This window comes from Plutella xylostella, chromosome 21 (genome assembly GCF_932276165.1).
Source record: "Plutella xylostella chromosome 21, ilPluXylo3.1, whole genome shotgun sequence".
In the NCBI taxonomy this organism is placed as follows: Eukaryota; Metazoa; Arthropoda; class Insecta; order Lepidoptera; family Plutellidae; genus Plutella; species Plutella xylostella.
Genome location: NC_064001.1, coordinates 10,331,033 through 10,358,451, shown reverse-complemented (window position 1 = coordinate 10,358,451; position 27,419 = coordinate 10,331,033). Strand labels below are relative to the sequence as shown.

Genomic DNA, 27,419 nt, shown 5'->3' with positions numbered 1-27,419 from the left:
AACAAACAGACACGCTCGTACGACTCACGAGTAGCGCATGGGGACATCGGGCAAGCATGGGTTCCCCGTTGGAAACTAAGTCATCATCATCATCATCAGCCAATAATCATCATGCTGGACATAGGCCTCTCCCAACGAGCGCCACAACGCTCGGTCCTCGGCCTTCCTCATCCAACCCTACCGGCTACTGACCGGTAACTAAGTGGGTAGATCAAATCTCAATCCAAACCATAGTTACCCCTTGAAACCATGCACACAGTTTAAGGTACTAAAAGCTCCAACGCACAATGCTCAAATACCGCAGAATAAGCGAACAAAGGGGTAAATTGTAGTCTCGACCGGTTTTCTATGTATATTTATGGACGTGTCGCCGAACGACATATCTCTCTCACTACTCACTGCCTAATGAATCACATAATTAGAAAATAGTGACGTTGCGACATGTCGTTCACTGCAACCTCTTGTCGCCCGCTACCAATTTACACCTTAAGTACTTACATCGTTTGAAGCGCCGACTGTGTTCCGACGAGACATTATTAAAATACTATCCAACGATATTTCCAGGAACGGAACAGAAAGTTCTGAATATTGCGAACAGTCGATCGAGTGCGTCGTTCTATCTGTGAGTGAAATATCTAACCGTACCTTTGTCTCAACTTGTAAAAATGCGAAATAAGAGGATTGAATGGACATGTAAGGGTGGGGCTACACTTACGCTGATCCGATGCTGATCGTTGGCCGTGACGGTGCATTATTCTGTATTTCATTTAATTAAAGCGTTCCATTTAATGATACCTCAATCACGTTGATCGAAAATGTGCTTAATAATGTAAGTAAGTATAAAACCAAATTATACCTGCAACTGTTTATAGCGCAGGAGTTCAGGTTGAGCCGCTGGAGAGCCGATACTTCCCACTTGCGTCAGTTTGTCCAGCCAGCCGAGGAACTGCCTGCTGGAGGGGGTGAAGAGTGGTCTGTATGGAAAACTCTTAACCGCCTCCGGGCTGGCGTTGCCCGGACGAAGGACAATTTAAGGCGATGGGATATGCTCCCAGCCAATGCCAGCACTCTATGCAGTTGCGGAAGCCTCCAGACAACGTCACACCTTATAGAGTGTCCTAATGCCCCAAAATGCAGTCAAGGAGACCTGATGAAGGCCAATGATCTCGCAATAAGAGTAGCAAAACACTGGAGGAAGCTAGCTTAGTGCATTTTACACGATAGAAGAAGACTGTTTATAGTGGTTATCATATAAGTTTATGGTAGGTACTTATAAATAATAATAAAGTTCTCAAATGTTGTTGTAGTGGATGTGGGGTTTTACAATTTGTAAACTCCGAATTTCAAATCTGACCGCATAGTTACATACAATGATCGACAGATTGGAGTCCCGGCCCGTTTTGGTTAATTGAATCTTAAATATAACTAGATAGCTATAGTACTTGGAATATAACAAATCGCTAGTTTAGATAATATTTAGTATAAATTTAAATTATGACATGAAAAATATAATTACAAAACTTGCAGAAAAACTACTTTTATCTAAAAAAATTAGTTGCGGCAACTATCCCATGCTACGCGCATAGTTGGGCCTCGCGAGGCGAAGTTGTTGGGAAAAATTTCGGTCACGCGATGCCCTGGGACCGCCGCGAGTGAAGTCAATGTTGCACGTTTCACACTCGACTCTCACCTGAGCACGTTCCATATTATAGTCACTGGAAATGGAACTCAAGCTAAGTAGTAACTGTTGTTTGTCTACTCCTGAACCTAAGTACTCATCAAATATATTTTATGAAAATCGTTGTAGATTATAGGTTCTAATTCATTTAACATACTTAAGCCATTATTCAGGCGCGGATCCAGACCTCAAAATAGGTGATGGGCAAGTCTAAAAAAGTTCTTTTGCCTCGCCTTAAGGTATACAGATAACTTTTTTTTGGTATGCGCTTGGTAGTGATGATTATTATGGTTATGCTAAATGAAATTTTTGCATCTCAAAAGTTCTCTGAATAAAAAATCATTGTAAAAAAATTCAAAAGAGTAAAAAATTTTGGCCAACAAAAGTGTCTGTTTTACGGCAAAAGTTATAAGTACTAACAATAGTTATAAGTACAACATATATAGACCGGTCTTATTCATAAAAAAACCTTAAAGTAGGTTTACTGAGCTCAGTAGCTACGGAACACTTTAAGCCTATTTGAGGTTTCATAAAAATCTCTATTCATAATCGTTCCGTAAACCTTCAATAACTATAGTGATGCTAATAGATTTCACAGACCAAACATTTTGACATTTACCCTATTAAGTTGCCGGTCTGACGAAACCATAAACAAAAATAGCGAAAACTTTCATTCATTTATCAATCTCTATTATCTATGTTAGCCACGGCGCGGCACTTAAAAAAGTTTACGTTGGCTTAAAGGCGCAGTGGCTAAGCCAAAACCCACAAAAAAAAAATTAAATACGTTACCATGGCAACTTATTTTCAGCAAATATTAACTCACAACAAATGTCAAATCGTCAATAAAGCAGCCCCCGTATTATGTAACTCCGAGTGGGGTTGGTTGGTATAAAATGGCTGACAACTTAGAGCATTATTAATTAATAACTTTTTACTGACTTATCTGATTTCACAAATGTTTATGTTGAATGTAAGGATATATTGGTAGGCTTCTTGCATATTTCTTTCACTAAGATTTTTGGTGTTTTCGGTTAATAAGTCTCTAAGTTGATACCAATTATCACCGGTTGCTAACTCTCAAAAAGTTACAAAATACGGGGGCAGAACAGCTGTTGACCGGCCGCCATGTTTTTGTACAATAGGAGGTTTACGGAAGGTGTATAGTAGGGTCCAGACAACTTTAGCATATCAAGGTTTTACGAATCAGTTGGAGAGTTCTTTAGCGCTATTGATCGTTTATGAATAAAGTTTTTTTGACATTTGCTTATAGCAGGCCTATAGGTCTCCCGTAACTTTTTATGAATAAGACCGTAATTTTCATTTAAATGAGGCTAATTTCATCTCGATAGGCCAAATAGTTTTTTTTTTATGATAGGTACCTACAGCTATTTAAAACGTCTGGAGAAGAACCGTAGAGACCCTATGCTCCTTGTGGAGTTAGAGGAAACACTTAATCAATCATCAATCACAGCTATTTAAAAGCCTTTGTTCCCATCGAGTCACACATCAAACCTGTCACACTGTATACGGTTGGGAATTCTTCATGAAAAGTGTGCCATCTAGTCACAGTGTTACTCGATGGGAGTGTTACTCGTTGGGAATGCTTTATTTCTGAATTCCAAACCAGCCTCTGTAACTGGATGGGAAAATGAACTAGAAAATTCCCAACTGTTCTCCCTTTACTCGTTAAGATTTGTTCAGTGATGATGAATTTTGATGATGCCTAACGTGATAGGTACTGTGACTTATATTAGTATTTATTGATACGTATTTTTTATTTCGTTTCTTGAAAAAGTATGAAAATAGAAATAATTATTCCGAACAATCAAATAAGTTTTATTAAACTAGTTAACAATAAAATTATAAAATCAAAACCGAATTATAAAATCAAAACTTTCTTTTCTTTTTCACATTTCTATGAATGATTGATACTGGGTGGGTAGAACAGCAGTAGCCATAAAATAATAGAGAAAATGAAAACTTTCATTTCCCAAATTTTGCGTGGAGGTGACATTATGGCAGTTTGATATTATCGACTCATATCTGCTCTGCTCCACCATGAAGAAATAATTAGGTACGTCCATGGTACTTCCGAAGTACCTCAGATTAATGATGATCCTGGCGCTTACACCGCGGGCGCGCCTCGGACATAGACGGAAGATGCAGATGATCTTAAAATAATGGCAAAAAAATTGGGGACCAACACCGATTCGGAAAACTGAAACTAGTTACAAAACACTTAATATTACTATTTTGCATAACAGCCATGTAGTAGTTATAAGTTATCGCATATGGTGGAATACAGATCCATTGGACTCTTGTATTGGCTCAAAAGACTTGAGTTTTCACTATCGCCATCTACCTTAATCTCTTATTCCCTCCATCCAAAGGTTGCCTGGCAGAGATCGCTTTTAGTGATAAGACCGCCTTTAGTACCCTAATTAAGTTCATCATCATTAGCCTATAGCAGTCCACTGCTGGACGTAGGCCTCTCCCAAAGCACGCCACTAGATGCGATATTTAGCTTTCCGCATCCAAATTAAGTTACAACTTGTGTATTTTATTAATCTTTTCGGGTGTACAAATAAAGTGTATTCTATTCTATTCTATAATCGGTTTTGTCTATGGTGGAAAATCCCAACAAGTTACTGTGACTTGTTGGGAATTTTCATTTTTATAATCCCAACTAGTTACAGTGTTACAGTTGTATGTGACACGTTGGGAATGAAGGAAAAAGGTGTTTCAACGAGTAACAGAGTGTGGACTGATGGGAATTTTGAACATAAAATTCCCAACGAGTAACAGTGTGACTGGTTGAGGTGTGACTGGCTGGGAACAAAGGTTTAAAAGAAAGCCTTTTCTTGACAAAACAGTGTTTTAGATTTCCTAAATTTTGACCCAATTACAAACGGAAAGGACTAGTTTAGTGACGACGCGGTGTCTGCAATATCGAAGTAATTTCACAAGCGCATCTGAATATTACCAAAATAAATTTAAAATATGTTAATCAAATTTAGGCCTTGTTCCACAATGTCTGTGTCATTATTTATCGTATTTCTTCAAGTTGATATTTCAAAGCCATCTTATCAATGTTGTGAATGACATGAAAACCTACAATATCTTAAATTGGTATGCTAACTTCAGTATTTGTCGTTTTTTATGATTATTTAACGCAATAGTGGAGTATGTACGTCTATCGCCTTACCCCGCGGTGTATTCAAGTCAAGGCAGACCGGCGAAACTTTCACTCGGCGAGTCAACAGTCTTCTCGACTATTTTATTATGGAATAAGGCTTGTGAAATGTTCAGGTTCTAAAGCAGTGCAGTAACGAGCTCTCCATCTTACATTAGCAAACAGAGGAGCTCCACAGAGAATGCCATTTACATCTGAAGAGTGCCTACACTCACAACTTTTGTTTACATAGAGCATCTTACACTGACTTTCTCGCTTAATGTTAATTTTAGTTTTTGAGAATTGGCTAAATGTTTTCCTGTAAAAATATGGATCAGAAAATTTTAAATAGGATACTAACCTATATAAAATCTGTAAACATCAAAATAGTGTCATCACTATACTCATCATATATAGTTAATACAATCTCAAATCTTACTCGAAGGCAACATACATAGTCCTGAGCAGAATACTTCACGTTCGAATTCCGGCCGGGAGATTATCCCGTAAGCACGCGCCGGTATTCAGTACTCCAGTCTAGAACGGAGTGCTTACGAGTACACCATTAACTACTTACGAGCTCCGTTACTAAGTAGGACTCCCAAAAATGGGATAAACAACACCACGTATTATGGAAATGAGATGCACAGCCAAAATTCCGAAGCTTTGTAATGCGATTTCGGAAATAGTAACCCGGAGTTACTCGGATTTGTGGGATTGTGGGCCACTGACCGGGTCAAGGAACCACACGGCGCATACACACAAATATGAATAATGGCAATAGCGGGGCGATTCTACGACACCGGCCACTGCCACAAGTTATGTGAAATATTTAATATCAGCAGCGCGCCGCCCGCGCCGGCTAGAGATTTATCGACCATCTCGCAATAAATAAGTGACGTCGAAATATCCCGTAGCTCCGTGTCGACGACCACGTTTCTGCTCACTTATTCACACGCTCTTTCACCTCCGTAAGTAATGGAGGTTACTTTTCCTGCGGGAACTCGGAGTATCTTTCGGTGTTTAGCTCAGAGCAGCTGCAGCTCCATGCCATGTCCAGCGGGATCCAGCGTGATGTAGCTAAGTGCCTTCTTTCCTCGAGTTTAGGGCCGTCATCTCAGCGACCATCAATTTTGTTATAATAAATGCTCGAGGTTAGTACTTAGTCATTTAAGTAAAATCCTAAGTATGTATTTTCAGCAAGTATGCTATAGTAAAATGATGAGTAATGATTCTAAGAAATTATAAATTTTATATGTTAAGTACCAAGCATTTATAAATACTTACGTAGGAAAGAATAAGTAGCTGTAGAAACAAAGGAAATACGAAAGTAGGTACTCTACAAAAGTAATTTCATCTCTTCCAAGCTTCGCGGAGGACGCTGCAAATAATTCCTACTACTTATCTTCCAACAAACCACTTTGGTCAGACAGAAAGCGGTTTTAAATATTTAGTGGAACTGTGTGCATCTCGGACGCGTCGAAATGTGGCGACATGCCGCTCGCGCCGCCCGCCCGCCCTGGCTGCCCGCCCGCCCTCGCCGCTGCGACAGCGTGCCGCCCGCCCGCGGCTTGTGGCACGTTACATACTGCATACAGGTGTACACGAACCCTTACATTGCGTTCGCATTGCATTGCACTGATTGTATTCAGGTATATCTTGATATGAATAGCAAATGCATACAAATTTTATCAGTGAAAGTAAAATCAAACCATAAATGTACTGAATTTATAAAAGAAAATAATATGTAAGTAAATGTAAAACAAAATATTTGGTATGTAGAAGGCAACAAAAGAGAGAAGAGTCGGTCAAGGGCCGCTGAATTTCAGCGCCGAGATGGAATAATTCCTGAACAAGCAATTCTCGACAGAAATAGATCAAAGTTTTAACAAGTTAATCAACTCGGTAAGTTCTGCGCTGTCAAACAAATTATAACCTTAATTAGATAACACAAACAATTCTCCGGAGCCCGATATTAAAACGAAGGCAATAAAAGAATGAGAATCAAATTACAAACGCTCCGTGGCGGTAACAATTAAGCCGGATCACCATATTAATTTTATTTTAATACGAAACCCGAAAAACCTCATTATGGAGCGGAGTTTTCATTAAAAACAATTTCTTTCGGCCAGCGTCGTTTCTAAGATGGCGCCCAATTACTGAGCCCTCTAATTGCCCAAATGAAACCCGCCGCCGCCGCCGCCGCCGCCGCCGCCGCCGCTGGTCGGGGCTAACCTACTTAGCCCCAGCCTCTTGTACTAAAGTGACCTAATCTTTTATACTTATATCTGGGTAAAAGTGTAGGGGTATTAGCCAGCGCTTACAAACGTTCGTATTTTTAAAGCTTACCTACCTTTGCTAGTCTGTTAGACCTATGGTAAACCGTTACTTATCGCTCACTGTTAGGTACTATGGGCTCCTCATGTGTGCTTACACCATGTTGTTAATTGTAAAGACACTACTAGTAGAGGTGGTAGTGTCCTGCCTGGCAGTGTTGCTGGTCGAGCGAAGAGGTGAACAGTGAGATCTGGAGGTTGGAAACTGACAAAATAGGTTTCTTACTTAGTACTTATATACATAGACGTGTGCATGTGTGGATGACTACGGGCTGATGATGATGATGATATAGACGATGTATACTGGTCGTAGCAACCTGAGAGTAATTACTTTTCCAACGAATGCTAATGTGAAAGAAAAGTTAAATTCGTCCAATATTATTTGAGTAACTAAATATTTTGTAGTCGAAAATTCATACAAGTTAAGTATTCCACTTTGAATTGCACACGAATCGAAGCGAAGCGGCGGTGCGGCAGAGCAGAAACCGCGAATATATTTCAACAATACTGCCGTAAGTAAGTCACGACTGACTTCGTCAAGAAGCAGACAAACAGCGGCGCTATTTGCGGAGCCGTTATCTGCGTCTGTATTAGTTTTGACAATAGCTAATTATTCAGGCAACAGGAGCTCACTCTCCTGTAGCCGGTGGGACGCGGGGCGGGCGGGGCGCGGGGCGCGGGGCGGCTACAGTGAGACTTGCCGCGTCGCATTTGCATCTCATTGCCGATGCGACAATGCTCAGTGCAACAGAATAGGCACGCCGAGCTGCGAAGCGCCTCGACTGGATCATCGCTGTTGTTTCAAGCTAATTGGTATAGTTTTCATAAATTTACTTAATGTACAGTAAATAAAATGAAGACGTTAACGTAATGCAGTTCAGGAAGGATGTAGAGTAATAAAATAAGCTTTCTCTATTAACAGCCAAGTGACTAGCCTCGTTTTATGGGTATAGTTGAAGAGATCGTGCGTCCTGCTATTTCTGCGCCTAGATCTCTACCGATCTCGTCGTCGCCATGTTAATTTGTCCCACTGGGTGTAACCTAAGTTAACTATAATATAATATAATCTCTCATAACTTACTAATCTAATCCATGTTAACTTATCCAAATCCGTATTTCTAGTTCCAGGAGGAGATTTTGCAGGCAATTTCAGTCTTACGACAAATGCAAATAAGGCCGAAATGTGTTATTTATCACACGAATTAGAATCTCGGCTAACGACTTCGCTCCAGCTTCACAGATCTAGGCTTTGTTCATACACTTCCATTGCTTATTTACATATTTGCGCGACGCTACACTTGCCATCATTTCATCTAGAATTAGATTCTAGTTTTCACTGAACAAGTTTTCATTTGAATTTCAATATAAGCCGCGAAGGAAATTCGGGACACTCGTTTTTACTTTATGACAACCTTTTATTTCTGGGTTGACCTCGTACTCTGTAGTAAAATAGTAATGCTAAATGGAAACCTATTAAACTGACAAACTAGGATACCAGACAAACAAGAAGCACATAATAAAGTGAAAAACTTAGACCTCCGCTCCCACAGTCAAAACACAAACATCAAACAACGAAAAACTGCCGCACAAAGAAACCCAAACAAACTTATCTCACGGTTTTAGCGAAACATTTTCCATTTTCCCATAATATAATAATAAGTATGCGTGCTTGGAGGCGCTGATATCTGATTATAGGATTGGGTTGCCATCGCATTATGATAATGGCGGCGGGCGACGCGGACGAGAAATAGAAATAGATTGATTTCCAATTTTTTCCCACGACCGTGGCCGCTTCCACCGCCCCCTAGCGAGGGAGGACTTAAGCTAAACACTTGACGTATGATAAGATTTATTCTTCGGTTAAGTAGAAGTGAATGGAAGGAGATTGGCGGGCCTGACGTTAAACACAGTTTTATGTTCCGAGTGTGATTACGACATAAGTGTGGTTTATGTTCGATCATTATAATTATGGAAAATGGATGAGAAAATGTAATTTGGGATCCTAATCTAGATTTCAGTTGAGCTTTTAAAAGACGTCCAATTACTTAGATACAATAAATATGTCTTAATGCTATTATTTGAAAATAAGACCCAGTCCAAATTCGTTTAGGAATAAAGCTCGAGATTCTTTACTCAAATGAAGTTATCAGCGTAGATCTGAAATAAGCTGTCTCGAGTGCACACTTGATACGCTAGACCAATAACTTACGCAACCTCCTTTGAACTCAATTTAACAGATTACGAGTTGAACTAACGAGCCCGTACGTTAGTGTTAATCAAGAGAGGAGCGCGCTCCGACGTAGATCCTCAACCCTCACCTTCGCAAACTATCGAATGATTCACCACCAGGGGAGTCCAAACCCTTCAGCAATTAGGGTCCAGTGGACCCCCGTAATTTTCCACGCCACTTGCCTTAATTAGGTCAAATGGCGATCCCTAGGGCCCAACCCGTCAGTTAAGACGTGTAGCGCCTTAACGATTTTAAACTAGTTTCGTCTGTTTATTGCCACATTTGGCAGCGTGCGGGGGCTGCCTTATTGCGTTATCTGAGCTCCTTGTGCCGTCTCCGACTGCTCGGCCCTTTGTCTCCGAAAGGGTTAAACGCTTTACTTTACGTCACGTTTAATGACGAGTGTGTATTTTTTTTAATGTTTCGGTAGGCTGTTACGCGTAACATGCTACATCCTGCCAAATTGATGATTTAAGTGTACGTGTTGCTTTAATACCTTGCGGATTGCTTGTGGAAGTACTAACTTGTCAGTTAACGAGTTCAGTGGGAAATTCAATAGAGCATTAATTTTGTTAGTACCTACATACTTAGCACTTTTGTCACAGACCGATGTGTTAACCTAAGTTACTAAATAACACTCACGACTGTCTTTAAGTACACAAAGAACATATATTATGGATGCAGTCGACTCTGAGCTACACGATCAATAGACAGACACAGATACACACACGGCAAACTTAGAAAAGCTCTCTTTTTAAGCTGGTCCTATTGTGTGGAGCGCTGGTGCAATCCCGAGTCGCGATAACAGATTGTCAGCGGGCGAGCAGCAGCTGCAATAAGCTCGCGATAAATAAGAATGCAGAGAAACCAGCTGTCTTGGAAATTGTAGAGGGTTTCGCTTCGTACGCATACACTAATCTTTCTGTATTTTTCTTGTTGACATAATACCGTACTTATAATTCAACAACGCATTTTGAAAGAAAAAAATCTCTGACTATTTTCTGCAAAGACCATCAGAATAGAAGGTTTACTAATTAGAAAATAGCTGACCTAGCTTATTGCTGGCTAGTTAAATAATAAAACAACAAAAACTAATATAAGTACCTAGCTCTACTTCACAGAGTTCCGTCTGTACCTACTTTTAATCTGCTCCATAAACGTAGGTATACTCCAAAGGATCCCTAAAACCAACTTTGTCTTTTGAATGGCTCGTTGTCGCATCGACATCTCCCGTTTGATGAGAAATACTCCAGGGCCCTGATTGCTTCCCCCATCCCTGTTTCTTATTGCTGGAACCTTCCAATGAATACTTTGCGACTTACTTGTAGCAAGGGACTCGCACTTTGCTCTTAGAACCGTCCTTAATTCATACATCGTGTCGTAAAGTAAATTATATTTTGCAACATAACAAAGTAAACCTACTTAAATAAAATAACTCTAGCTATTTTGGAGTAAGGTAAGGATCGAGTGTTGTTGTTGATATTAGGTACTAACCAAGTGTCATTCTAGATTATAATTAGGTGCCCAACTATACCTTTTTCCACGAGGAAAGACAGCTGATACAAGCAAAAACTTCCCTTATTCGAATGTAATAAGGGTCCTGTCAGATGTCTTTCCCCGTGAAACAAGGTATAAGTACATGCTTTTGCTAAACGTTTATTTGCAATAAGGATTAATGTCGCCTTAGCTTATTTTTTCATGAAAATTATCTGGGGCTGTTACATTAATAGTAAGTGTGTTTTTTCCTCTCCAAGGTTTTCCGATGTTCGTATCGTATTTCTATATTCCTTCTTACTTTACTCAGCCAAATCGAAACTCAATATCACCAACTTAACAGACTTTTATTGGAAGAATTCTAATGCATTAACAATGATCGGAGATACGTATAAAAATATATAATGGAGTAAGCGTCCCATCTTATACAAGTTTGAAAAGGGGAATATCCTTTGGGAGGGCAATAACAATAATATGGGGATTTATCTCCGCTCCGTGCGGCACTTACGAGCGCCGATCCGCTCTAAGTGACCTATTGCAAATGGACCTGGACCCTGGCCCGCTACGTCTTATAAACCCAGCTCAAGCCGGATCAGAAACACAAACAGGACTAAAGCCACGACGTTCAGCATAATCTACAATAAAATGGCTCCTCAAACTTATGTACAGACAAAATGTGAAGACACAGCATCAATTTTATCGCGAGTCATTTTTTTTCTTCGGTCTTGGGGGGTGGACCGGCGACAGGTCTTGGCATCCGCGTGTAGACCTTGAAGGCGTCGTAGATGAACCACTGCAGGCCCGTGAGCGTGCCGATCATGATGATACGCGCCGCCAGCCCGCGCCACACGCCCAGAAACCCCGCCTCCTTCAGTATGCCGCCTATACTGGCGCTGGGGTCCTTGTTCAGCTTAGACACCACTGTATCAGCCGGGTGGGACACGATGGCACACAGCACCCCCGCGATATATCCCGCAGAGAACGTCACCACTAGCTGCTCCGCTTTAGTGCACTGCTCCCGCGGCTTCGGAACCAAGTTGGCATAAATATACTCGACAGTCTTTTCGAAGGAGGCGAACTTCATCATGGTGTAGGGGATCTGTCGGCCCCAGAGCGGAGGCAGGCCCTTGAAGAAGACTCCCAGTCCTTCAGTCCGGTACATGTGCGGCATGGCGTCTCGCATCCGGCTGCTGTAGCCTGGAGTCGTCTGCATGCGGACCTTCACCGCCTCCCACGGCGCCAGGAACATATCCGCTATAAACTCAGCACTAGCCGACGCAGCGAGGAAAATAAACGTTCGGTTCTCATAAGCCGTGACGGGGTCGGTGAGCCCGGAGTACTTCCACTTGAAGTACTCGTAGCCGGCGAACTTGAAGGCGCCCTGCATGCTGTAGCCCACGAGCGTGGGCGCCCAGCCCTTCACCAGGTTCCTGAAGCCGCCCTCGCAGTAAGATACTCTGGCACCTATAGATAACATTATTTTACGTAAACAGGTACAAACGCTATAATAAATAAAGGTAAACAACCAAAATTGTCTCTGGTCACGAGTTGCCGAAGTAAAAGAGGGCCATAGTATCTACTTGCTTCCCGAGAGCTTCGCTTCGCCTTATAAGCTTTTCCCGTGGGAATTTCGGTATAAAAAGCGTAGTGTTAGTGCATACATACATACATATATATTACATACATTTCATAAAAATTGATTCAGCCGTTTTTCCATGAGAGTTAGGTACATACATCCATACTTACAAACTTTCGCGTTTATAATACCTACTGTACTAAGTGTAAGATGGTTTTAACCGTACTATTACCTTTGAAAATGGACTGGTATCTGGCCTTATCCACCTGCAGGCGGCACTTCACGAGGTCTAGCGGGGTCACCAGCGTGTGCGTGAGCCCGCACGCCAGGGTGCCCCCCACGAAGCAAAGAGCGAAGAACTTGGGGGTATAGAGCTCTGTGGAGAACTCCTCCTTCTTAGGCTTCTCGTCTCCCATTTTGGTAACGTATGCTAATGATGTTAATGTTTCAATCCAAAAGTTATTGTTTAGGGAAACCAAGGAACATTATTCTTCTAGCAAAAACTATGTGGGGCGATTAGTTTATTTACTTCTATGCAACTTCTCTAAAATGTGATGTTTTCATGATGTCACATAAGAAATTAGATGTCACTTGGAAGGAATTAATTTATGGCAATAAGCGCAACGTAGTTATTATTCTTAGTTTTATGGTTATTTTTAATCCATGGCGGTAGACAGGCCACAGTTGGCTAACGAACAAAGTCCTTGGCTAACGATCACTCACGATACTTACCTTTTTTAGCATCTTCTGCAGATGTAGCGAGAAAACTGAATCCTTTACTCTAGTGGGAGACTAGTGGTGTATTTTACGATTTCAATTGAAATCTTCCCAAAAGTAGCTAATCGGATCTGTTACTTTACAGGTAAATTCCCGGACATAAATTTTCCGGAACACGCCCAGGGTGAATTTTGTAGGGTAACAGGCCGAAATAACCACAGAATACATGGAATCCATTAATTTCTCAGAAGTTGCTTTGAATGCATTACAAATGTAGACGGATTGATAGGATAGGACTCCATACAACAAAACATGTAAGATATACAAGAAGAAAGAAGAAAGAAAGAAAATACATTTATTTCACACACACACGGAAACAACACAAAAAATAAATAATAAAAACAAATAATAAAAAAAAAGCCAAAGGAAAATGAGCAAGGGTGTTGCTTCCCGGTGCAGAAACGGGTTCTAGCTCAGCTTGGTGCTATGATAAACCATAGCGCTGGTTTTCAGCTAGAACCCTGGGTGAAGTCACGGACTGACTTGACATAAAATATTATTCAAAAAAGTAAACAAATAAGAACTATAGTTATAGATTATGATAAATTATAAAGTATAAACTTATGAAGCGTCGAGAGCGCGGGCATAAAAAAGTGGGTCACAGGGGAACGCGGACGGGCGGGGGGAAGGGAGCCGGCGGCGTGCCTCAGCCTGCGGCGGCGCGTCGAGCCATTTCAGTCTGAAAAAGTCGCCCACGGCTGGAGCACGTCCGTGCAGCTCACGCCCCGCTCCCCGCGGCGCCCCGGAGCGCTCGCGGCGCCCGCGCAACCTGTTTCACACGCACACATAGCACATAGTAAAGTAACGTAGTACTACGATGGTTTTGCGTGTTGGAATATCAAACCGGCTGGTTACATACGCTGAGGAATTAAATTATTGTTCCTACAACAAAACTATAAACCATGGTGAGTTATTAACTATTTACATTATTATTCTTAAATATATAAACTAGATACCTATTAAATTTAATCTTTCATTTGTTCAATATAATTACAGAAATTTAATAAAAAAATTACAATATATGTAGAATTATAATAAGTATTTACTTAGTTACCTAATCGAGTTAATGTATTAGTTAAGCATTATTTAAAATTTTTGTTTTTTTTTCAGGTGTTATGCCATGATGCTTTTATTTACCATAAATACCTATGCTGTAGTATGGTTGGCTGACTATCATAATAATATAATTATGTACACGGCTGCATTATGTGAAAACGGGTTTATACCTACTCAATAAAAACCTATGCATGGACCGTGGCTACTTTGCAAGGCTTTGGTTGGAGACACTCGCTTGGGACAGCTTTACCTTCTGGCTTATCGTGATATGCTTTAAGTTAGTATAACAATTTATTTAACTTTTGTAACATAATAAGGTGTATTTTAAGTCTTAAACTAAAAGTTTTTACTGATTTCAGGGCACGTATAGGTGGGGGTAAATTATTCCAACATTTACTGGCAGAATACTTAAAAGTACCCCGGAATGCTGCTGATTTGAAGCTTGGCGTCACCAGCAAATAAGAAGAAGCTCGCGTGTTGTGCCTGTTGTGAGTACGGGACCAATCCAATTTGCTATAGAGGTAACTAGGGGAACCTGTTTTAATAATTTTAAATAATAAGGTTGCAAAATGAAGTTGTCTTCTTGCCTGTAATTTTAACAGATTAGAATTATTAAGATAAGGGGTAACATGCGCGCGTGGAGCAATGTTGAAGCAAAAACGAGCGCATGCATTTTGCACCCTTTGAATCAGTTTTTGCGATCGCGCCAGTAGACATGGGCCGTATACTGTGTCTGCATAGTTTAGTTTTGAAAGAATTAATGTTTCACAAACTTTTATTCTTAAGTCTGTGTTAAGGTAAGGACGAATATTGTACAGTATTTTTATCTTATAAAAACAATTTCTTATGATATCTAACAAATGGGACTCAAAACGAAGATGTTGATCAAACTTAACTCCTAGATTTCGTGCTTCTCGCACACGTTCTATACTATTTCCCTGAATCCTTATGTCTGGCTGAAGGTTTTCAATATTTTGTATCTGTTTTTTACTTCCTATAATTAGATATTTAGATTTCAATGGATTAAGCACAAGGGAGTTCCTTGTCGACCAGTCTGCCACGCGGTCTAAGTCGTCATTTATTTTCTCTATAACAGATTGAAAGTTATCCGGAGAACACGATAAATACAATTGTAAATCATCGGCATATATATGGTAGTTGCAATTATTTATGATTCTTGTGATATCAGTACAATACAGAATAAAAAGTAGAATACTGTATTATAATCGGTTTTATTCAGTTAAAACTTACTAAAAATATCTTTAGATGTCTAACAATAAGTTTATTTATATTACTTTTATCTGTATACACATATTTACAAAATTCTAACAAATCAAAAAATATTGCAATCATTTTGTACTTAAATTATTGCATTGCTTCGTAACAATAAAACCTGACATTTCGTTATTATTTGTCTCAATAACAGGTCAGTTCTTTAAAAAATACATAGAAAAATATTATGGCGGTTTGTACCTAGATATTTATTAATAAGTATATTTATTAATAGAAACTCTAGCGTTCCCGGTGCAAAGATATAATTAAAATAAATAGTCTTATTATGTACTTATTATTCTTACACATTATCGTTATCATACACTGGTGACTATTCACTGGCATTCGGTACAAAACATCGACTGTTTATCGATTCAAAATGTCGAATAAAATCGGTTACCTACTTATACTTTAAGGCAGTTTCAAATTACACATTTAGCTCGTTCGTTCATACAATATGGACCTACAAAGTCTACAAACCCTATCGGACGTTTACGAATCCATGACATAACATAAACAACCAACCTTACAGGGGTGCCTACTCCGGCTAACTAAAGCTCGGAGCTTTTCGGGTTAAAAAACATAATGAAATCACCGTCACAAACACTAATACTGCCGCCGGCATCGCCGACGGAACAACAGTCACTCCCTCGCGGGCTAAACTAACAAACTAACCAGTAAACATAACCACTTCAGCGCTTGGGCGGCGCGATCTTCACCGACACATACAGCCTGAGCGGGGCGGGCGTGGAGTCTATGTGGCGCCGCCAGCGTTTCTTAAACGGATCGGTGACGAACCTCGCCTCTAGTTCTAGTTGTCGCTCGTAGATGGCGTTGGGTTTGATGTGTCGTCGCAGCCTCAACGCCCAGGCACCGTCTCGCTTGCTGAGTAGGAAGTCGTTGTCGGGGTCTCCATAGGCGAGGCGGTAGTGTGGGCGCGCCCCGCCCTCGGCCGGCAGCAGGCGCAGCAGCGGCGCCCGCGCCCACGTCTGCTGCGGCGTGGCGGTTACTATTAGCAGTTCCGCTTCCGGCTCGGAGAGGGCGCGGCGACCTGCGGTAAATAATTATAATTAAAATAGTTTTTATAATGTTGATTTATTATAATAAATAAAATTACAAACACTAGAGCTGGAGTAGTTTTAGTCACCGTCGTGGTGAGAGGATTAGCCAGTCAGATTATGTATCATGAAACCATATGAAACTCATGAACGTTCCTTACGTGCAATCAAGGTTTTATTTGAGATTCAAGGTGTGGGGATTAATAACAACATTACAATGTTTTTTTTAAAAATAGTACGATAGGTCGGTGAACCGCTTATCGAATTACCCTATCGATAAGGTGTAATTTTTTTTTCGTGATACAGTTTTTTTGTTTACAGGTGAAACAACTTACGTCTAGTGCGTCGCCGCCTGCGCCGGCGCAGCACGGTGGTGCCGTTGGCGAACACGATGCCCTCGTCCGGCGCGCGGCGGTGGCGCGCGTTCATCTGTGTAGAGTATACACGGTGATTAGATAGGAAAATAATATGTTAGACATCGCACAGACGGCCATCTGACCCCATGTTGGGCAGAACCTGTAATATAGGTATCGGACAACGGATAAATCTACACAGATACATAGATAGATCGTTAAAAATTAAACTACTCCATATTCGGAAAGGGCCCGAAAGCTGAGGACGTTTAGTGTTCGCAACTTTATTAAAGAGGGTGTTAGAAAAACAAAATTAAACTACTCGACATTTGGAAAGGGCCCAAATTGATCGAAATCTGGTATAATGGACACATTGTTGATTCAGATCTTCATTGAACATTGAAAATAATCCGAAAATTTAAAGTGTAGCAATTAGTAGATAATGAATGCATGAAATGTTTACGGTTTTACATAATTAAACCTCCAACATACCTTGCAACTGAAGCAGCCCTCAGTAGAGATGAGGTCGTTATGTCCGGTGCGGTACTGGTCCCGCACGGGGAACACGGGCACGTCGCCGATGTCGTCCGGCGGGAGACCGCTGTCCAACGCCTGAGGGATGGAAGGTTTAATAAGTGATAGGAGAATAAAATGGCGGCGGATATCTGTGCATCATGTGTTTATGAAGAGGATCCAAAGCTGTTGAGGTACTATCCACCCTCTCGTCCCATCTAAAAGGACTTAAAGATGAGTTTAGAAGGGCTAATACGAGGCGTATGTAAGAGGTGACAAAAGTTGTGCATTTCCCTCACTCACATCGCAGCATCAAGGGTGAGCGCGACGGAGAACTTTTGTCATGTCTTATTAGCGCCCTGTGCTACAGAGCCTGATCACTGGTCAAGATGATCTCCTTAAAACTTACAATGGTACCGATTCTGAAGGGCGCACTTCCTAATTTTAAAACTAGCTAAAATCTCTAAATTTAACTGACAGCGCTAATTTTTGCTATTCTGAAGGCAACGATTTTAACGGCCAACTAAATTTAGAAGGCTCATTTGACGTCTTTAAAATGAGTGTGGCCATGTACTTAAGGATATTACAATCGAAAATATCGATTAACTTTTTTAACCTTAAAGTACTCCAAATAAATTTAATTATCCTAAATAGTAGTTGAAAATAATTATAAGAATTAAATACCCTGCATTTATATTGGTTTTCGTGATAATTTTAATTATTTATGTAACATATTCATAATTCATTATTGCAACTGGTAACTCTGGCTAGAAATTGCTTCTATGGTGGTCTATGGACATTTCCGAGTGATTTAAAAATATATAATAGAGTAGAGATGGGGTAAGTTCTTAAATAGTGAGAATAATCGAATATAATCGATTATTGCACTAGAATATTTTAAACAAGTTTTTCAGTAAAGTATGCAGGTACTAAGTTCTACATCAAAATGTTATCCACGATATTTAATTTAAGTACTTACTTACTTAAATGTTTAATAGTTAATGATGATATTACGTTATATACTTAGGTAGATGACTGTGTAAGGGATGATATTCATATAAGAATATGAAAAGTATCGAATACTTACAAAAGCACAAATTTATACCTTATCAGTACTTACTTATTTCCGATGAGTACGTATTTATATTTACCAAAAACGCATATGATTATAATAAAAGTACCTACCCAGGAATCGATGCAGCATCGATTATTTTTTCATTCAAGCATAGTTCGGAAGCAAGTAACATTGCACTAGGTACATCTCTATGGCGCATGCGCGGGACTGCAAGAGAGGCGCGCCGCCGCCGCCGGCGCGGTGCCATCACCGCCATATTGAATTTTCCGTCGAAAAGTTTGCCGCTATTTTTTTAAAGGATTTTTGTTATTTTGTTAAGTCTTTACAATACAAAACAAACATCTATTATAAATTATTATGTTTGTGTTTGCAATATGCAATTGTAATATCGATAAGGTGCTTGTGTCCAAGTTTACGAGTTATTTTAGGAAGTTACCTACGTAAAATCAAAGTAAATATGTTTATCAGTTGGCCATCTGGTTACTTATGTTTGTGTTCTAGCGTTTTCGTTTCTAATATATAAAGTTTTGTGTAAATAGGTATCTACCTTTAAGGATAAGCTTATTCTGTCCACTATCCATACAACTTACCTATACTTACTTTATTTTTCAGTGACAACAACAAAGAAAATGAAAAGTCAACCACACCCATAACCTAAACATGAAACGCTGGATACAAAATATTAATTCCTTTCTGGGACAACAATACTAAAACTACCATCAGACCACCTAGTTACCAACCTACTAACTAGAAGGATAATGGAAATAAGATACAGAAATGAAATCAAGCAATTGTGTATATTGGTGTCAGAAAAATTACTCAACCAGTGTGTGTTGTGATTGTTATTTACCCAAATAAAGTTTTACGTCCCAAAAAAATCTTTCTTCTTTCATAAAAAGTAATAGTATAGTAGTATATAGTTTCTTAAAGTCAGGCATATTTTTCAGATAAAAGGTAACCTACTTTTCCTGTAAAAAAATAAGTACTTAGTTAAATATTTGAGCTATGTAGAGACCACTTTGTGTAAAATATTCTTACAAGTTGGAAGGGGTAAGTAGAGAGTTAGATAGGTACACAGGTAGGTGAGTTAAGGTTAAGGTGTTCCTCATGTATGTAGAGCCGGTCCGTTTGGAAGAGGAAAGCCGAGGTGTTAGGGCTAGTGTAATTCCTGAAGTAGATCGGTAGGTGTGTTGATTCATTATTAGATCTAGAACAATAACTTAAGTTGTTTTTAAGCAACCCGGTTCATGCCTACCTTGTCAGTAACACGTTTTTCAGTCATTCAGTCCAAAGATCAGAAATAATAATATGACAAAACAGAGTCACTTTCACATCGTAGTTTCGCAAAAAATAATAAGTTAGCGTCGTTGCAATTAGATTTACATGCTTAAACAACACATCAGCTCTAAGTTAAATCCACATTTATGCACCTACAACAACAATTTCCCATATATTTCACGGTTTTACTTTTAGAAATTTTAGTATAATTTTAACAGGCACCTGTTTAGACCCCTTTTAAATTTAGGAAGAAAGTTGCTAATTTTAAGTTGACAGCGCTAAAAATGGCACCTTCAGAATACCAATTCGACCATCTAACCTAAGTTGAATAGTTTTAACGCTGTCAGATTCAAAATTTAAAGTGACGTCTCTAATTTTGGAGATAAACGGTGCCTTCAGAATGCCAAATAAATTTAGAGAGATTGTAAGCGTTTTTTGACAGCGTTAAAATTAGAATGTGCCCTTCAGAATCGATACCATTGACCTTCTAAGAGAGGATGGAATTCAAATAAACTGCTAATGGTATCGATTCTGAAGGGCACATTCTAATTTTAACGCTGTCAAAAAACGCTTACATTCTCTCTAAATTTATTTGGCATTCTGAAGGCACCGTTTATCTCCAAAATTAGAGACGTCACTTTAAATTTTGAATCTGACAGCGTTAAAACTATTCAACTTAGGTTAGATGGTCGAATTGGTATTCTGAAGGTACCATTTTTAGCGCTGTCAACTTAAAATTAGCAACTTTCTTCCTAAATTTAAAAGGGGTCTAAACAGGTGCCTGTTAAAATTATACTAAAATTTCTAAAAGTAAAACCGTGAAATATATGGGAAATTGTTGTTGTAGGTGCATAAATGTGGATTTAACTTAGAGCTGATGTGTTGTTTAAGCATGTAAAGCTAATTGCAACGACGCTAACTTATTATTTTTTGCGAAACTACGATGTGAAAGTGACTCTGTTTTGTCATATTATTATTTCTGATCTTTGGACCGAATGACTGAAAAACGTGTTACTGACAAGGTATGCATGAACCGGGTTGCTTAAAACCACTTAAGTTATAGTTCTAGGTCTAAAAATTAATCAACACACCTACCGATCTTTTTCAGGATTACACTAGCCCTAACACCTCTTCCAAACGGACCGGCTCTACATACATGAGGAACACCATAACCTTAACTCACCTACCTGTGTACCTATCTAACTCTCTTCTTACCCCTTTCTACTTGTAAGAATATTTTACTCAAAGTGGTCTCTACATAGCTCAAATATTTAACTACCTATTTTGTTACAGGAAAAAACAAGTTATACCTACCTAGGTTACCTTTTATCTGAAACATATGCCTAACTTTAAGAAACGATATAGGTACTTACTACTATACTATTACTTTTTATGAAAGAAGAAATACATTTTATGGACGTAAAACTTTATTTGGGTGAATAACACACACAACACACACTGGTTGAGTAATTTTTCTGACACCAATATACACAATTGCTTGATTTCATTTCTGTATCTTATTTCCATTATCCTTCTAGTTAGTAGGTAGGTAACTAGGTGGTCTGATGGTCGTTTTAGTATTGTTGTCCCGGAGAGGAATTAATATCTTGTATCCAGCGTTTCATGTTTAGTTTATGGGTGTGGTTGATTTTTCATTTTCTTCGTTGTTGTCACTGAAAAATAAAGTAAGTATAGGTATGTTGTATGGATAGTTGACAGAATAAGCTTATCCTTATAGGTACCTATTTACACAAAACTTTAAATATTAGAAACGAAAACGCTAGAACACAAACATAAGTAACCAGATGCCCAACTGATAAAAATATTTCCTTAGATTTTACGTATAGGTAACTTCCTAAAATAAATCGTAAACTTGCACACAAGCACCTTATCGATTTTACAATTGCATATTGCAAACACAAACATAATAATTTATAATAGATGTTTGTTTTGTATTGTAAAGACTTAACAAAAATACTTTAAAAAATAGCGGCAAAATCTTCGGCGGAAAATTCAATATGGCGGTGATCACGGTGATGGCGCCGCGCCGGCGCGGCCGGCGGCGCGCCTCTCTTGCTGTCCAGCGCGCATGCGCCATAGAGATGTACGTAGTGTAATGTTACTTGCTTCCGAACTATGCTAGAATTAAAAAATAATCGATGCTGGATCGATTCCTGGGTAGGTACTTTTATTATAATCATATGCGTTTTTGGTAAATATAAATACGTACACATCGGAAATACTTAAGTAAGTACCTACTGATAAGGTATTTGTGCTTTTGTAAGTATTCGATAATTTTCATATTCTTACATGAATATCATCGATTACACAGTCATCTACTTAAGTATATAACGTAACATCATCATCAACTATTAAACATTTAAGTAAGTAACTAAGTAAATACTTACATTAAATATCGTGGATAACACATAGATGTAGAACTTAGTACTTACCTACTTACATACTTTACTGAAAAACTATTGTTTAAAATATTCTAGTGAAATAATCGATTATATTCGATTATTCTCACTATTTTATCAACTTACCCCATCTCTACTCTATGATATTTTTTTAAATCACTCGGAAATGTCCATAGAGTACCATAGAAGCATTTTCTAGCCAGAGTTACCAGTTGCAATAATGAATTATGAATATGTTACACAAATATTTGAAATTATCACGAAAACCAATATAAATGCAGGGTATTTAATTCTTTTAATTATTTTCAACTACTATTTAGGATAATTAAATTTATTTGGAGTACTTTAAGGTTAAAAAAGTTAATCGATATTTTCGATTGTAATATCCTGAAGTGCATGGCCACACTCATTTTAAAGACGTCAAATGAGCCTTCTTAATTTAGTTGGCCGTTAAAATCGTTGCCTTCAGAATAGCAAAAATTAGCGCTGTCAGTTAAATTTAGAGATTTTAGCTCATTTTAAAATTAGGAAGTGCGCCCTTCAGAATCGGTACCAATATCTATCTATGGGTGCGTGCTTGAGAGAATGATTCGATGCCTTGTGGATGCGGACATGTCTATACTATATAGTATAGACTATATATTTAAAGAATTACTTCAGTTGCACAATCTACCGTCTTTACTCATTAAACAAAAAAATATATTTTTTAAACATAAAAAAACTATAAATACCTGTAGACAGTGGCCCGCGCCGACCAGCTCGTAGCCCGCGGGGCAGCCGCACTGGTAGCTGTCGCCCAGCGCCGAACAGCCGAACAGGCAGCTGGACGCCGCGCACCCGCCCGCCATCTGGGGATTTGTTGTACATCTTAGAGATACAGATAGGTAGATTATAGGTTAGAAAGAAAAAGTTGCCATCCGCGAGCTCATGTTCTATTTATGATAAAATTATGAGAGAGGATTCTTCCTTGCCTCAACAGACTAATAGCGACCGAACGGTCTCGCTCGATTTTGTCAAATTTAATGACGCCGTTTTGACACTTCTTTGTATTGTGTCTTGTACGACCTCACACAACTATCTGATCGTGACTGGATAAAGAAGGCCGGAGGCAGAGTTTCAAGGCTCTCCCTAGGAGCCTTCTTAAGTCTAACAGTGGCCGATTACTGCGACCGCTACACGGGTTCGATATCGACGTAAGTAAACGTGCGGTAGCTGGCCAAGAATGGTGACGATATCTGAAGACTGTGTGTCTAGCTAAAGGAAGCACTAAGTACATACCGTCTGCAGTCCCTAGCTAGAAGGAGCTTGTACATACCTGCAAGCACACCCCATGAGCATTATCCCAGGCGTACCCGGCGGGGCACCCGCAGCGGTAGGCGCCGCCGAGCGCGAAGCACGCCGCGCCCCCGCACGGGGCGTCCGCGCACATGTCGCGCGGGACGCACGTGCCGGCTGAGCGGATTGTGCCTGGAAGGAGGTGGTACTAGTTAGTAGATACAGTACAGTTAGATTATCACAATCATCTCATTCTATTACGTAGGTACGGTGAGCTGCATAAGTAGCTATACACTTATGTTTCTTGTCAAACTCGGTACATAACAAACTGACAATGTTTTAATAGGCAGTTTGTGAGTTTGACAAGTGTACTGCTACTTATGCAGCTGACCGTATATTTACAATTCCATGCAAAAATGACTCTGTAGCAACATGATTTGTCAAAACTAACTACACTACATAGTATCTGAATTATAATTGCAAAAGCACTTCAGAATACCCAATCATAAGATCAGCGTGTTTTTATCACGGCGGGGTCACCAATTTCTAAGGAAAGAAGGCCGCGTCCAGGCGGTCCCCCCGTGGCCCCACGTGGCCCTGTAGTTACCTGGGGGACAGTGACCCCCGTGGCCCTGTAGTTACCTGGGGGACAGTCGCAGCGGAAGCCGCCGGCGTAGTTCCGGCAGGCCTGGCAGCGGCCCAGCTCGCACTCGTCGCGGTCCACGCACGCCCCCCCCGCGTCCAGCCGGTACCCGCGCGGGCACACGCAGCGGTAGGCGCCGAGCAGGTTCACGCATTTACCGGGGGCGGGGCAGATGCCTTCTTCTAGGCACTCGTTTATGTCTGTGGGATGGAAAGGTGTTTTTAGGGCGTTTTTCATGGATTAAGGTTAAAAATAAAGAAGTTTAATCAACATCTGGAAACATCGCCAAATCCAACGCCTGTGACCGATGTGGCAAGCAGTTTAAGGCCCGTAATAGGTCTCTTCAGTCATAACAGAAAATGTGACTCTCAAAACCCGCAGCCGCTGTAACTATCATCTGTCAAGATGCAGTGACCAGTGATGATGTTCACGGATTATTTTGTAACCTAACTAATTCAGTGAGGAGAGGCTCTGAGCTCTGAGGAGAGGGGGGTATACTCACCGACACACGCGTCCCCCCTGGTCTCGTAGCCCTCCTGGCAGGAGCACGAGTAGGAGCCGTCCGTGTTGCTGCAGTTCTGTTGTCTCTCTCGCACACTCGTCTACTGTGGTGTGGGGGGATGTTAGTACTGGGCGCTACTCACCGACACACGCGTCCCCCCTGGTCTCGTAGCCCTCCTGGCAGGAGCACGAGTAGGAGCCGTCCGTGTTGCTGCAGTTCTGTTGGCAGGTGTGCTTCCCTCGGGCGCACTCGTCGATGTCGCGGCATTCCGCGCCGTCCTCGTCCACCTGAGGGGGTTAAGAGTTTTAGAATAACACCTCCAATGTAATGATGACCTCATACACAGAAACCCTAACTATAAAGGGCCTGGACTATACATGATTATGTAGATACATACATAGATAGATAAATCATACGCTGGTATCACGTCGGGGTCACCAATTTGCCAATAACGGTTCGGCAAGAGGAAATGATCTAATCAAATGCTAATCTTATACGCAAGAAGCACGTGATAAACATTTTATCTTGGGAACATAAATGATCTTATATACACGAAAGAATGTGGACGCTACATTGAAGAAGAGTTTCTACATCTAATGAAGATCTCATCCTTACCTCATAACCAGGCCGGCACAGACACTCATACGAGCCCTCGGTGTTCTTGCAGAGATGGCCACAAGGCGAGGGCCGCGCCGCGCACTCGTCTATATCCGCGCATATCTCACCGGCTGGCTTGTAGCCGCTACCGCAGACGCAGCGGAAACTGTAGAGTATTAGGTTATTTGTTTATTGAGATACATTAGAGTAACTATTGCAATGTCTTAGGTGGTAATAAATGGTACAGGTACAGGTATCTTGGTAGAACTCATTATAAAATTTTGCAAGCATTAACTTAACACATTTTGAACACAAAGAAGTTAGTGTTGTGAATTGAGTGTGTATAACTAGATAATTTTTCAAAAAAGATGACGGAGTGCCCAAGTAGCACATGTTGCATTATAAGAGATCATCACATAAGGATCCACAAAGTAACTGTAATCCTTGTTTGTATTTAACATAAAAACTAAATAGATAAGATAGACAGTCGTCAGAAGTAGCTCTGAAAACATTAAACAAACGCCACTAACCTGCCAATAGTATTAACACATCGTCCGGGCGCGCAAAGGCCCGGCATGGCGGCGCACTCATCTATATCCCCAAACACATCGATAGCACCGCCTAGATCGAATCCCCCGGTGATACCGCCGTCGGGGCTACTACCACCGCCGGTATGCATGATGCTGGTGGGGGAACAGAGGTCCATGCGGTCCTGGGTGCCGGGCGCCGGGCAGATCTCGCACTCGGGGCCCCAGGCTGCGCCGAGGGTGCAGCAACATTGCGCCCTGGGGGGAAATGGTAGAGTGAGAAAGTTATACGGTGGGATTAAACAAGTGGGTTAAGGTTGGAATACGATTGGTAAAGATAATTACTTATAGTATATTAGCATTTTTTAATACAAAATTTAAACAGATGCCTTTTTTTTAAAGCGATTTGATATCCTGGATAGTTAGCAATCCGACTATCATCAGAATACCGAAACATTTCACAGTGACAAATAGAAGTTTGTAACAAATATAATAAAAACTTCCGATCGAGTGGTACTTTCCAGCCCATGACAATGTGCGCGATCAAAATATCTATAACTATATCATCAAATTTAGTTCTGAATCACTGACGTCGAAATCAATGCACAGGCCAAACCGCTGGTTCTAGAATGACCAAATTTGGCACATGGATTGCTAGTGGAAACTCACTTGGTGACGTTCGCGGGCGCGGCGGGCGTGGAGGCGCGGGCGCGGGGCTCGGGCACGCAGCGCCCCGACACCAGCGAGCGGTGGCAGCTGCCGGTGCGACGGTCTGGGGAAAAATATTACTAAGTTACATATACAGGATGTTGCAAATGTGGTAAGTATAGTAAGCCGAAAGGGGTTGACTCGGAGGGTCATTCTTGTTTTACTCCCTTTCGGCTTACTAATGTAACCCTGTGTTACTGTACACACGGCAACGTCGAATGGTTGGCAGGGCACACTAACGTAGTGTATGTGTGCACACTAACGTTGTCTATGTGTGCATAAACGCAGAAATCGGTTTACACACCAGTAACAAACCACACATACACACACACACAACAGCACAAACGAGTTTGCGCGTAGACAAACGCCCGTATACCAGCTGTGACATAAAAATATGAACCGGTAGTGTTAGTGAAATAGTTATAAAATTGATGTGAAGCAAAATTTCACCGCCTGTGTCTATACACTTCGTAGCTCATTGGTAGAATGTTAGACTAATGAAACATAGGTCGTGAGTTCGAGTCCACGGATGGTTATTTTTTTTTTAACTTAATTTCAAATTTGCGTTAATTTAAACGCTGTTGAGTATAAAATTAATATATTTGAAACTGACAAATGACTACAAGCTGCATAGCTGTCGACTATTTCTCTTCGCCAAAAATATATGATTCGTTCTTCATTTGAGAATTAAAACCATTCTACCCTCATACAATATGAATAAACGAAATTTGTTTTTAGTTTTAGTGACAATTCACCTCTGCGTCTGCAAAGTGATTCACTTTGTGATTTGTCAATTTAATTAATTACTCTTCGCAGTTACTATGGAAAGTCACTTAACCATGTTCAAAAAGGCGGAGATAATCGTATTTATATGAA

General features: G+C 40.3%; 2 protein-coding genes and 1 long non-coding RNA gene across 4 annotated transcripts in view; 1 reads left to right on the top strand and 2 right to left on the bottom strand.

The window, feature by feature from the left end:
• Nucleotides 1-11,241: 11,241 nt before the first annotated feature.
• LOC105389037 (phosphate carrier protein, mitochondrial) lies at nt 11,242-13,108 on the bottom strand. The gene is made up of 2 exons (XM_011560092.3): nt 12,722-13,108; nt 11,242-12,377 (listed from the first exon to the last, which is right to left on the bottom strand). Exons 1-2 carry the CDS (start codon nt 12,903-12,905, stop codon nt 11,620-11,622), a joined length of 942 nt encoding a protein of 313 aa, XP_011558394.3. The 5' UTR covers nt 12,906-13,108; the 3' UTR covers nt 11,242-11,619.
• Nucleotides 13,109-13,537: 429 nt separating this feature from the next.
• On the top strand, nt 13,538-14,896 carry LOC125490183. Of its 2 annotated transcripts, XR_007267534.1 has the most exons (3): nt 13,538-14,171; nt 14,377-14,474; nt 14,682-14,896. It is a non-coding gene; the product is annotated as an uncharacterized LOC125490183 (long non-coding RNA). The 2 variants fall into 2 exon arrangements; XR_007267535.1 differs by lacking the exons at nt 13,538-14,171; nt 14,377-14,474 and adding an exon at nt 14,511-14,599.
• A 638-nt stretch (nt 14,897-15,534) lies between these two features.
• Nucleotides 15,535-27,419, bottom strand: part of LOC105389042 (fibrillin-1) — a 92,231-nt gene continuing 80,346 nt past the window's right edge. Inside the window, exons 51-60 of the mRNA XM_048628636.1 lie at nt 26,505-26,607; nt 25,839-26,093; nt 25,327-25,474; nt 24,854-24,998; nt 24,209-24,409; nt 23,607-23,758; nt 23,023-23,139; nt 17,498-17,617; nt 16,988-17,081; nt 15,535-16,645 (exon numbers count right to left, since the gene is read on the bottom strand). Of these exons, the coding sequence (XP_048484593.1) occupies nt 16,287-16,645; nt 16,988-17,081; nt 17,498-17,617; nt 23,023-23,139; nt 23,607-23,758; nt 24,209-24,409; nt 24,854-24,998; nt 25,327-25,474; nt 25,839-26,093; nt 26,505-26,607 (1,694 nt within the window). The 3' untranslated portion in view covers nt 15,535-16,286. The remainder of the gene's footprint in view (nt 16,646-16,987; nt 17,082-17,497; nt 17,618-23,022; nt 23,140-23,606; nt 23,759-24,208; nt 24,410-24,853; nt 24,999-25,326; nt 25,475-25,838; nt 26,094-26,504; nt 26,608-27,419) is intronic.